General features: G+C 60.3%; 1 protein-coding gene across 9 annotated transcripts in view; it reads left to right on the forward strand.

The window, feature by feature from the left end:
• Window positions 1–12,302, forward strand: part of LRP8 (LDL receptor related protein 8) — a 77,494-nt gene that overhangs the window by 22,536 nt on the left and 42,656 nt on the right. For all 9 annotated transcript variants that reach the window (XM_058303561.2, XM_012529126.3, XM_012529123.3 and 6 more), the window contains exon 3: window positions 11,047–11,169. In XM_058303561.2, coding sequence (XP_058159544.1) covers window positions 11,047–11,169 — 123 coding nt within the window. The remainder of the gene's footprint in view (window positions 1–11,046; window positions 11,170–12,302) is intronic.

A 12,302-nucleotide genomic window follows, 5' to 3' on the forward strand; every position in this document is an offset into this window, starting at 1 on the left:
CCAGGGTGCTCTCCCTCCCCTGAGCCATGCTCCAGCACCTCAGGGGCCCCAGAAGCTTTTCCTGTCTAAGCCCCCAGCCTCTCCCATTCTAGCGTGGAGGCAACCAGCGTTACCCCTGAAGTCCCAGGAAGAAAGCTGGCTTGGGGAGGCGGTAAGCAGTAAACTGTCATTGCCCGGAGCTCTAGCTGCCTCTGTGCGGTTGTACAGTTCACCACATAATTTCAACATCCACAGTCTCTTAGTACTCAGCACCTGAGGGGGTGTGATTATTGCTACCCCCATTTTATGGGCCAGGAAACTGAGTCTCAGAGGTTAAATAGCTCATCTGTATCACACAGGTAGTTCCCGGGGCTGGACGCCGAGCCCCTTGCTGTTAGCACCACCCTAGGCCCTGCCGGAGTCTGTGTTCAGACTACAAGCACCACGGGAGACCTACAAGCGCCACGGGTTGCAGGAGCTGGCTGAGAGCTCCGGCCTGGGGGATGATTTTCCCCTGGACCTGCTCCTGGGGCGTCACCAGGGAGCCGAGTGCCGTCCCTCAGGCTGTAACTCTTCACTTCAGTGCTGCCAGCCAGCTGGTGGGTGCAGGTAGAAGGGCTCCCGGGGGTACCACCCGGCTCTGGCCTGCCCAAAAGGTGGCAGCACAGTAAGCACCCTGTGGGTGATCGAGCTGATGACGTCCGCCCTGGGCCCCACTGGGCGACGTGCTCGCTCCCCCTGCTCGAGGTGGCGCGCAGTGTCAGACACTGTCAGCAGGGGAAACTGGGCAAGCAGCTCTGCCGGGGGAGGTGGCGGAAGGGCCTCCTGCCTGCGGGAGCTGTGCGGGTAGAGGCAGCGGGTGGGAAAGCCCGTGGGCGGGGGCTGGTTGTGGGAGGCAGGTGGTCAGCAGGGATGGGCCGGGGCACTGAGCAGGGCAGCTCGAGCTATTCCTGAGTGCCTGTTAGAGACCTTGGGTATGTGCTGGGAGAAAGGGCAGCCAGGCAGGACAAGGAACGATGGCCCCTAATCATGGAGAGGCCTTTGGGAGGGTGACGGTGGCCACTGGCTCTGGGTTTTAGAGTCCCTCCACACCCCACCTGGAGCCACAGGGGTGGGTCGTCATCATGTCCCCCCACCCCCATTGTCGTGGATCTAAGAGTTAAAGGAACTTGGAGGTCAGTTTTTCCAATCCTGTCATGTCATGGAGGAAGAGAGCAAGGCACAGGGAAGGCAATGGACTTCCCAGAGGTCACACAGCAGAGCCAGGACCCCAGCTAGGGGTGGGAGAAAGCTGTTCACATTCTGCTAATGCCAACCCCATTCTCAGTGAAAGAACCTTAATCTCTCTCCAAATAAAAGCCAGCCTTGGGCCTCCTGCAAGGCACACAGGTGGGGCTGTGGGCAGCTGAGAGCTTGTACCAGCCTCCTGGGCACAGCCTGCCCACATTTCCTGGCGAGATGGATATCCCAATAAAAGGGTGTCACTGCCCATTTGTCACTGCGATAGGCCAGTGGGGTACCCTTCTGGAAATGCTTCTTCTCCCAGCCTAATTGGTCAAAGCATTTGCATTTTCTGCTTAGCCGGGGCTGCTTCCTGTGGTGGGCAGCCGCTGCCTAGTGGGCAAGGGGTGCTGCATTCATGTTACTGCCCACAGCAGGAGCCAGCATGCCCAGCTGCCCCAGTCGTGGTCAGCGCTCCATCACTCACTCTGGCCGCTGGGCAGGGCCAACTTTGGCGCCTGTCTTAGCAAGCCTGGTCCAGGCTGTCGGCTGAAGCAGAGTCTGCTGCTTTGGGTTCTCCGTGACCTGGCCTGGCCTCCCTGACCCTGACTGTAGACTGCTGTTCTGGGAACTCTGGGTTTCCTGTGCTTGTGATGAGTGGGGGCTGAGGTGGCAGAGCAGGGCCTAGAAAGAGTTCTGGAGACTTCTCTCAGCAGCGAAAGAGGAAGCGGAGGAGCTGCTGCTCTTTCCCATCCCGGGCTGGTGGCAAGGAGAGCGGAGCCTGGAAAACGGGGTCATTGGCGAGCTTGAGGTGAGCCCAGGGGAGGCGGTGGCCCTGGCCCCCAGGCAGCCTGGCTGGGGAAGGTCCCCTGGCCAGAAACAGGCTGAGGGCCCCCTGGGCTCAGCCAAATGCCCCCCACCCTGAGTGGAGGAAAGTGTGAGGCTGGGAGCTGGGGAGGACACTGGGCTGGCAGCTGGAGAGGGTTTCCTGGCCACGTCTTCTACCCTCTGGAGGCTTTTACTTTGAGGAGACCATGAGCTTCACTCTAGCTGTTTCCCTGGGACGTGTAAACCCGGTGCCACATGAGTGGCCAAAAACCGTGGGGGGACTGGGCCCGGTCTGGGACATTGGCAGGGGCGTGGCCTGCTTCCCGGTGCTGCCGGCTCCTCTACGCAGAACCCCTTGCCTCATGCTTGGTCCCTTCATAGGTGCCAGCCAGGGTCCCTGCTGGTCCCACCCCTTCCCCCCTCACCCCCTAGCTGACACTGGCTCACTACGTCCTACAGCCACAAATCACTACGACAGGAACACGCCTTTGTCATCTGCCCCTTGGAGACGCTCATCCTCCCCGTGGCGTCGGGGAGTCCCACATACCCCAGCGAGGGCTCGGGCCTCCCTTGGTGACGGGCGGCCGAGGTTGGACAGAGCTGGCCAGTGGCTGGGAGAAGGGGCTTGGCCCTTTCGGAGGGGCCTGGGGCAGCACCAGGAGCCACAACCTGCCTGCGGGCTGGGGTCGCAGGTCTGGAATGTCAGCCGGAGGGGGCCTGAGAGATCTGTTCACCTGAGGAAACTGAGGCCCACGGTGGGAGGTGGGCTTACCAGGGTCACTCCTGCTCAGCAGCGGGCCCTGTGTGAGATGAGTTGAGGGGGCCTTTCAGAAATGACGGGGAGGCACTGGTGTGGGGCCAGCCAGATGGAGGGCTGATGCCATGGAGGAAAGGGCCGTGGGCCTGGGGCTCCCAGTGCCGGCTCGGACCCCTCGGGGCAGTGCTCGTGCTCAGTCCTTCCCCCTTTCTGGGGTGCCCTCCTTGTCCTCGTTGGTGGATGGCACCTCCCCTGTGGGCTCCCAGAAGAGGCCACAGTCTCTTCATTTGGGACAAGGCAGTGTGGGCAGCTCGTGGCGTGACTGTCCGTGTCCTCTGCCACGGCCACAGAGGCCTGGGTTGGTCCTGATATTCCCCGGGCTGCCGCCAGGCTGCTGCCTCCTGCTGGGGAATCTGAAGCAGCCCAGGACTGCCTCCTCCAGGGAGGCCTCCTCATGCTCAGTCTCTCCTCTGACTCCCCGGCCCTTCCCTTCCCACCTCCTTGTGACACCTGTGCCTTACGGTGGGCCACGGTTGAACATGTGTAGCTCCCCGGTGCTGGTGGGGTGGGACCTGGACACTACGGAGAAAAACATTTCCCATTTAAAAGAAACAGGCCCTTACCAGAAAACAGTGCTCCCCTGCCCTTCCTCTTTCATCTTCTCCCTCAAACCCTCCACACCTGCCGCTGCTTCCTCTTTCTCCCCAGGTGGGATGAGAGGGAGGGGAGAAAGCAGCCCAGGTGTCACATGCTGGGGGATGGGGGTGGCCCGAGCCCCAGAGGAGCCCGCTGGGCAGCACAGGGCCGCGAGCTAAGCGCCACCCACGAGGTGCGGTGGGTGCTTCGGGTGCACTGTGCGAACGGTTTGCCTCTGGCATCACTGGGAGCCTTGAGTCTGAGGTCACCAGCGTGTGGACACTGAGACTCGGAGAAACGGCCCCTGGAGTGACTCGGGTCATCCACAGCTTGTCGACATCTCTGACTCACACAGCGACCATCGTGGGGTCTCGCCACGGGCCCTTAGGATGTGCTGATCACGTGTCACGGGCTTAGACTCGTAGCTCCTTGGTAGGTTAGAACCACAGCTAAACACGTGGGAATTGTAAACATTGTAATATTAGGCTCATGGGCCTTTTGAGCTGGGGGTTCTCAGCACGCCCGAGGAGGAATCGGGGTTTGAACCCTGTGCCGCTGGGCCCCAAAGCTGCTGCTGGGCTCTGAACCCTCCCCCAGGGCTGTTGAGGCAGGGCAGGGGTCTTTTCTCCCCGCCTCACCCTGCTTCCAACAGTGCAGCCCATTTTATCTGTTTCAAGTGTTGGAGTTTCACTTGGAGAAAGGACTCCACTGCTTAAAAATAGTGAAATTTGCCAGTCCTGCGCCGCAGCTCCGTGCCAAGGCCGGCCGCGGCCTGGGAGGGTGGCCCTGCTGGCGGGTGGCGGGGCACGCAGGCTGGGGCCTCCCGGGAGGGGCTGCAGGTTGCCCGGGGCCACCGTCTCCTCCCCCTCTCACTCCTGCTGTGTTGTTGCTGCAGCCAGAGAACACTCCGGGTCTGTCGTCCCGTTGACTGGGGTGACAGTTTAATAGCAGCTTCCTGGGCTGTCATTTACATCTGCCTGCCAGGTTAGTAGGCCAGGGGCGGGCTGGCACGCCCCCTGCCCCCACCCTGGATCTGCGTTCTGCTGGCAGTGGTTGTCTTGGCAACGCCAGGGCCTGGCTAGCTCTGCAGAAGGGTAGCCATGGGGGGGGCAGCCCTTTCATCTCCCCGACCCGGGTACAAGTGGCCCAGCTGCCTCAGGGCTGGGCTGCAGGGCCCTGGCCAAGGCACCCCGTGCTGGCCCCCGCCTGGGAGAGGAAGTGGGGATGGCGGAGACCCTTCCGTGCTCGGGCTCCAGATGGGGGGGTCCACCTTCAGAGTCTCAGCTCCCTGGGAGGGGAGGCGACCCGCGCCAGGTCCGCAGCCGCAGTTCTGGGCTGGAGGCCACCTTTCCTGCCCTGCTCTGCCCGCGGGAGATTCCCTGGGGCCCAGGACAGGCAGGGCCTGTGTCTCCAGCTTTCTCGCCCTCTCTCCTCAACTTGCTCAGGTCAAACACCCCCTCCCCAGACCCCTCCTCACCCCACCCCTTCCCAGCCCTCCTCTGGGCATGGGTCTCCCCGGTAGGTTCCCTGCATCAGCTTGCTAGGGTTTGCCCTAATAAAGTGCCACGAGCTTGGTGGCTTAAAACCACAGGAATTTATTTTCCCAGTTCTGGAGGCCTCATGTCTGCGATCAAGGTGTCAGCAGGACCCTGCTTTCTGGAGGTTTTAGGAGAGGATCCTCGTGCCTCCTTCCAGCTTCTCGCAGTTACTGGCAATCCTTGATCCCCCTTGGCTTGTGGCAGCGTCACGCCAACCTCTGCCTCCCTCTTCGCATGGCCACCTTGCCTCTGTTTGTCTGCATGTGGGTCTGGGGACAAATTGGTCTCTTCTGATAAGGGCACCAGTCGTACTGGGTTTGGGGCTCACCCTCATCCAGCAACGCCACATCTTAATCTCATCTGCAAAGACCCTGTGTCCATGTAAGGTCACCTTCTGTGGTCTGAGTAGATGGGGGGACACTGTTCAACCCAGTCCTGCTTGACTGCGGGCCAAGTGCTCCTTTTCCGGCCCAGAGACACAAGGGGGTACAGACTCTGCTGTGCGACCCCCTCCGGGGGCCTTGTGTAGCGTGAAGGGGTTGCAGCCCAGCAGTGTTTCCCCAGGTGTGGCTCATTGGGCCACTTGTTCCTTGGGAAATGGACACAACATCCAAAAATATAGCTCTTGGTTAAGCCAGTCTGGGAAGTGCTGAGGGAGACAAAGTCAACCAGTTACCTTTACTGCAGGTCTTCTCGGGGCCCCTCAGTAAGCCGGGGCGTCATGAATTCCCAAGGGAGAGATAAGTGTTCTCCCAAATGTCTCTTCCTCTGCTAGGGGATGACTGTCCCTCCTGCACAGCCTCACCAGACCCCAAAGGAAGCCCTGGCAGCCTGAAGCTGTGGGTTTTATTGGCCATTAAACAGAAGCGCTGTGCTGCGCAGAGCCTGGGTGAGTTCCTGAGTGAGCTTGGGAAGCCAGCCCCTGCGCTGGGCCTCTGAGGAGCAGTATGGGACAGGCAGGGTGAGCTGGCCCCTGGCCTGGCTCAGCTCCTGGGTCCCTTGCCACTGGCCTCCTTCCCAGCCCCCAGCCCCGAATGGCCCTTGTGCTGGCTCTTCACATCCTCAGGCCCCCTTTTCCATCCCCCTGGAATCCCTCCATTGCTTACCATGCCCATGGCTTGACTGACTCCATCTCTTCCTTAAACACAGTCCCTTCCTCCAGGAAGTCTTCCCTGACCTCTGCTGAGTCCAGTGACCTTCCTTTGGCTCCCTGGGTACACAGCGAGACTGGGAGTCAGCCACACCAAGCGGCTCCACTTAGCAGCCCTTAGGGATCTTTGTTTTGAAGCCCTGTGTACACTAGGGGTTGTGAGATGGGCATGGGTGGGGAGCAACAGCAGTGAAGGGTGCATATTGTCTTGGAAAAGTGCACCTCTGGGGATGGGGAAGCTGGGACATGCCAAGTGATCATAATAATATCACAAGACCATAGACTGGGTGCTTTGAATCAGTCCACACCACACCTCCATTTTCCGGATGAGGGCACCGGCCCAGAGGGATTGACGAATGAACCTGGGCCACACAGCCACTGGGGCTGTGGCTTCACCTGTCCCCACTGTGCGTGTCTATACTCTTCCATTTACACAGCCCGGCACCACCCTCAGCCCATTTGTTCCTAACCACAACCCTGTGGGTTTGGCGAGGCAGGGGTATTATCCCTGAATGCATGTGAGGAAACTGAGGCTCAGAGAAGTTGTGTGACTTGCAAAAAACCCCAAGTGACCCAGCCAGAGCCCTATGGACCATGGCGTGTCTGACGCTCTCCTTGGCCTGCGTTCTGGCCACAATAGCAGCGCCTGCTTCCTTTGTCCTGGATTTCCCATTCTCCCCACTCTACGCTGGGATTGGCACCCCTTCACCACCCTCCGGAATCCCGTGTTCCTTTGTGGCAGCCCATTTGTTGCCATAGCACCAGATTATGATGTCGCAGACCTTGGATGACTGGTTGACGCTCCTGGGCTGCCGAGTACAGGGTCTCACAGAGGTGGGCATTGTAGAAGGGGTGGACTGGCATGGAGGGACATAAATCCCTGGAAACGGGGAGCCACAGCCTCGAGCCCAGCTGGGGCATCACCCTGGGAACCGGAGCCAAGGCCAGGAGAGTGGGGGTCTGGCACGGCTTGCTCTGACAGCCTTGGAACGACTGCTCGGCCCTCACCTCTTGGCAGGAGTGATGTAGCCTCTTGACGAGAGACTGTCAGGCTCATTCGGTGACAGCCCAACATTTGCTGCAATCCCCGGAGAGAGCCTTTTTACCTTTTGTCCTTGTGGCAGTGCTGGATGGGGAGGCCACCATCCCTTCTTGCTCAGAGAGGGGAGGAACTTGCTGAGGGTCACCCAGCAAAGAGGTGGCTATGCCAGGGTTCAGTTCCAGTTCTGACTCCAGATCCTTCCATGTGGCTACATTTTGGATGGGACCCTCCAAGGTAGTTCAGTCTCGAGCTGAAAGTGACCATATTGCCTTAGTTTCCCCAAGGGGGGCCATCAGCTGAGCAAGTTTGTCCCAGGCTGCCTACTTCTGAACACATTCCAGGGAGTGCCTCCTACAGCTGTGCCTTGCTGATCCTGACTCCTGGACCATGTGTCATGGCCCTGGCACCTGAGAGGCATTTCACTGGGCACGGCATTTGCCTCTGAACCCTCTTCCTTAGCCCAGTAATGCTGAGGTGGCCGGAGGCCTTCGTGGGAAGAGCCAAAGCTTTGGCAGTTGCCACACCAAGTAAGAATCCCACTTCCGCCACTTCCCGGTTCTGTGTCTCCAGGCAAGGCCTCACCTCCTTGAGCCTCTGTTTCCTCATCAGTGAGATGAGATTAACAACTACCAAGATAGCTGGGATATTGGTTGGAAGATGCCAGGCCAGAGCCAGGGTGGAGAATGTCCAAGCTGGTCTGGAACAAATCCATTCCAAAAACCACCACTGTGGGGCGCTGGTCCTTGCACCTGTCATTCCCCAGGCCTGACGGGCCCCAAGGCTGCCCTTCAGGGCTGTGACGGCACTTTCCTCTATTCTGGCCTCCCTCTCTGGTGCCTGTCAGGTGGCACTCCAGGGGAGCCCGAGCTCACCCCAGGACCTCAGGCCGCCGCTGGCCCAGGCCCAGCAGTGGAGCCCCTTCTTCGCCTCCAAGCCTGCCTCGCTGTCCCGGGTATGCCTAGCTGTGCGTTCTTGCCCGACCTGCCGCCCGCTCTGAGCTCCCGGGCCTGGGCTGATGAGCTCCCGTGCGCTCGGTTAGAGCCTGGCAGGGGCAGGACTCACTGAATGCCCAACTGGGGCCTCCGAAGGGGCCTGCCCACCTGCTCCTGGGCCTTTCTTCCACATCCGGTGCTGCTCCGCGTTCTGCGTGGGGCCGTGGTGTCGAGCGCAGGCTCTGAATGCAGGTTCACGCTAACTCAGCTCCTCCCCAGATGCGACCTTAGGAGGGCGACCAGCTCCCTGGGCCTGGATGTCCTCGACTGTCAAGTGGGGATGGAAGGGACTTCCTCGGTGGGTTTGCCCAGGCGAGTACCTGACACAGGCTGCCGTCCTGGGGGCTCTCGGTGAGCGTTAGGAGGGAAGAAACGGGGTATACGTTTCTTTTTTTAGATGCTGAGCTTCCGGTGGAGGGCACTTTTCTGGTGTTCCTGTTAGGAAATGCCCCAGGTGCCATGGTTTATGATGGAACTTGCTTAAGTAAGATTATGGGCTTTGACTTAGCAGAAGGTGGTCTTGGGATGGGTGACTGGCAAGGACTCCTCTGCGCTGGGCTCGGGGAGGGCCGCCCTGGGGCGCTGGCCCGGGAGGCGGGAGAACTGGCTCTTACGGCAGGGCCTGGCTGTTTCGCGGGGCCAGCTCCTTTTCCCTCCCTGGGCCTCCGGCTCCCCATCGGGAGGAGAACCCTGCTTCCTCGAGTTTCTGCAAGCCCTGTGAAGAGGTGTTCAAAGGAAAGTGTGAAGATACCAGCTCGAAACTCAAATGCATGTTGAAAAGAAAAGCGGAAATGGAACCAATTCAGGGGACCCACGCCTGTCTCCAGCTCTCTGCTGGGCGGCCCCAGGCAGGGGTGACGGTTTGCTGGGCCCGGGAGGCAGCCAGGGGTGTGTGGGAGGATTTGCCTAAAGCCGGTCAACGGGAAGGAGCTCCCACAGAGCCCGCGTCTCCCACCGAGACCTCCCCTGTCTTCTGTTGAGTCCCATCAGGCCAGTGGAGGGACAGCAGGAAAGCAAGCCATGTTGGACGTGGGGACAGTGGTGACCTAGAGCAGGGACCCTCCAACTAAGGCCCGCCGGTGGGCCAGAGCCGCCTGCTACCTCTGCTCCCGCAGAACCCCAGATATTAACTCTGGCCCTTTACAGATACACGTTGCCAAACCCTGACCTAGAGGGACGTTCAGGGGATTGTGAGAGTTCAGGGGAGTCCCCTGGCCCAGACTGGAGGTGGTCAGGGAAGGCTTCTAGGAGGAGGTGATAGCTAAGCCAGTGTGTAATAAATGGGAAGAAGGTGGAGTTGGAGGAAAAGGCTTTCAAAGGACAGCCTGAGCAAGGCACACTTGTGCAAATAGCATGGGCTGCGTTGGCATCCACCAGCAGTTGGGTGGGGCTAGACTGGGAAGTGTGGGATGGCTGGGAGACAGTCTGGGGCCAAGGGACCCCTCAGGCCCTGGGAAGAGGCAGGGTCCGCACTGCCCAAGGTCACATCCGGCCTCAAGGTCATTCAGGAGAACTTCAGCCTTGGGGTTGGCAGTTGGTCTCCTCAAAGCCTAGAGGTGAGTTATTGCTCTGGGCTCAGGGATCCTCATTTGGGCTGAAAAGAGATCCCACTCTCCCTAAAAAAATCCTGGGCCTCCTGATCTAAAACCACCACGCCTGAGAAAGTCCTTTGGGATTATCTCACCAAATCACCCTCCCTTTTCCCCATGCAAAACTGAGGACCGGAGTGGGACAGTGATATGCAAGAAGGCACACAGCACAGTAAGGCTCGAATCCAGGCCTCCTGACTCCCTGCCCAGTGCTCTCTTTCTCTCCCACCATGGTGCTCCCTAGAAGGTCCCAGACCCTCAGCCCAGCCCTGGCAGGTGTGTGTAAATTGAATGCAGATTTGATGAAGATGAGCCCCCAACACCTCAGAGGCCCAGGACTGTTGTGGAAGACAAGCAGGACAAGGTGCTTAGGGCAAGGCGCATGGGGCCACGAGGTGCCCGGCCTGGGGCCAGCCCTGCCATCTTGCTCCAGCTCTGCGAGCAGCTGCGGGAGGCCAGCTGTGAAGGCGCGGCTCCCCACGTCCACGCATTTCCTTGGCTTCCACTTAAGGCTCAGACCATGAGGACAGCAGAACCTGCTGCTTCCCACGCGTGCGCTCCATGCAGGACCACTGCAGCGTGCCCCTCCCGCGTTGTAACTTCTCCTTACCCTCCTCAGAGCCCTTTGTTTTCCTTTCCCCATTATATAGGCAAGAAAACCGAGGCCGAGAAACATCCCTCCGGTCACACGGTTAGAAAGAGGCAGAGCTGGGATTCAAACCCCTGCTTGGGAGGTCTCCCCCTCCAGGCTGTGAGCGCCTCAGGGACAGGGATGAATCGGGGATTACGGGGTACCCTCCGGTGGCTTGCCCCGTGGGTGCTCTTTCCACCACCCTGAACACATAAAGTACCTCATTAATCTTTCCATGAAGGAATCCTTGCTTCGAGGAGTCCTTGTGGTGAACTCCCTGGTGTCTGCACCGGCCTCAGCTTCCGGATCCAGTTGAGGGAGTGGGACAGGCTGGGGCAGGGACTGAGAACTGCCTGAAGGGGCCAAAGCAGCTGTTGTAAGGGATCCGGGCAGGCTTCCTGGAGGCGGTGACAGTGGAACTGCACTTTAAGGAGAGCGCGGGGGGTGGGGGGGGGGGGCGGCGGCCGTAGGATGGCTGTCTGGACTTGAGCTCCTGGCAGGCAGGGGCAGGGCCGGGGCGGTGCGGCTCTGCCGGGGGCTCAGCCACTGCCTGTGGAGTCCGCGCTTCTCTCCTGACCCCCTCAGTGGGCAGGCTGGTCCTTGGCCGGGTGGGGCTGCAGAGGCCACCCCATCCGTTCCTCTTTCCGTGGCCTGGGGCCTCATGCTTTCCCCTTGCCCTGCAGCCAAGAAGACCTGTGCGGGCAACGACTTCACCTGTGACAACGGCCACTGCATCCCTGAACGGTGGAAGTGCGACGGCGAGGAGGAGTGCCCCGACGGCTCTGATGAGTCCGAGGCCACTTGCAGTGAGTCCTGCATGTCGGGCGGGGGGCGGGCGGCCCTGGCCCTAGGCCTCAGTTTCCTTCTCGGGCAGACCTGCCCTGTCGGTGGCTGTGAGGCTCAGGTAAGAAGGCGGTGAGCACAGCCTCCAGCTCCACACTCCTGGTGGCCAGTCCCGTGGGCCTGGTGGCTGGTCCCCTGGGCACCTGCTTCTTGACCACCCTCTTGCAGATTGGGCCCCTCTTCCTAGAGCTCTGGGAGCCAGAACAGCCACTCTGAGCCCCTCTGCTCCAGACGAACCACAGCGCGGCTTCCGGGGCCCACCCCAGCTTCTCCCACCATTTTTCTCCAGGTCTCAATACTTCTAATAGTACTAATGACAGCTGTTGCTATATATATATTTTTTTTGGAGGTGCTGGGGCTGGGGATTGAATCCAGGACCTCGCGTGTGGGGAGCTGGTGTTCAGCCCCCGAGCCACGTCGGCTCCCCGTGCTGTTTAAGCCTTCCTGTGGGCCAGGCAGCGTGTCAAGCTCTTAGTATGCACTAACTCATTTTATCCCTGGAGTTTTGCGAAGGAGGTCCCTTGCCCAAGGCCACCCAGCCAGGACCTTGAGTCCTGGCTCTTCCCTCCACCCGGCAAGGGCTGAGCCCAGAGGCAGACAGCCAGGCTCCAGGGCAGGCTGGGTCCCAGAGCAGCCCACCGGAGCCAGCCCCCGCCCCCCCAGCCCTGGGCTTTGTCTCTCCATGATTTCTTCTCCAGGCCCTAATCCTGAAAGCAAACTCACACCCAGGCAGGTCATCCCGTGACATTTGTTAAATTAAAAAGAGATGAGAAGAGAGCAGGGAAGGACCCAGCGGTCCCAGTGGCACAGCTTCAGCAGCATGAGGCGGAGACAAAGAGCCAGGGTGGGGAGCGGGGGAGCACATGGGGAGAGTGGGCTTGGCCGGGACCCCGGGGCCCCTCTTCAGGGGCCAAGTCGCCTTCGAAGCAGAGGTGGAGACAATGGAGGCCCGAGTCCTGTCCAGGGCTGCGGCTGTGATAACTGGGTCTCCTTGTCTCCTAGCAACGGAACCACCCGGCTCCGTGTGAGAGGCAGGGAGGGAACGGGAGGGCAAGAGCGACCCCGCCTGAGACAAGCGGCCCCTCGTTTCCTTGTA

Source organism: Dasypus novemcinctus, chromosome 9, assembly GCF_030445035.2.
Source record: "Dasypus novemcinctus isolate mDasNov1 chromosome 9, mDasNov1.1.hap2, whole genome shotgun sequence".
In the NCBI taxonomy this organism is placed as follows: Eukaryota; Metazoa; Chordata; class Mammalia; order Cingulata; family Dasypodidae; genus Dasypus; species Dasypus novemcinctus.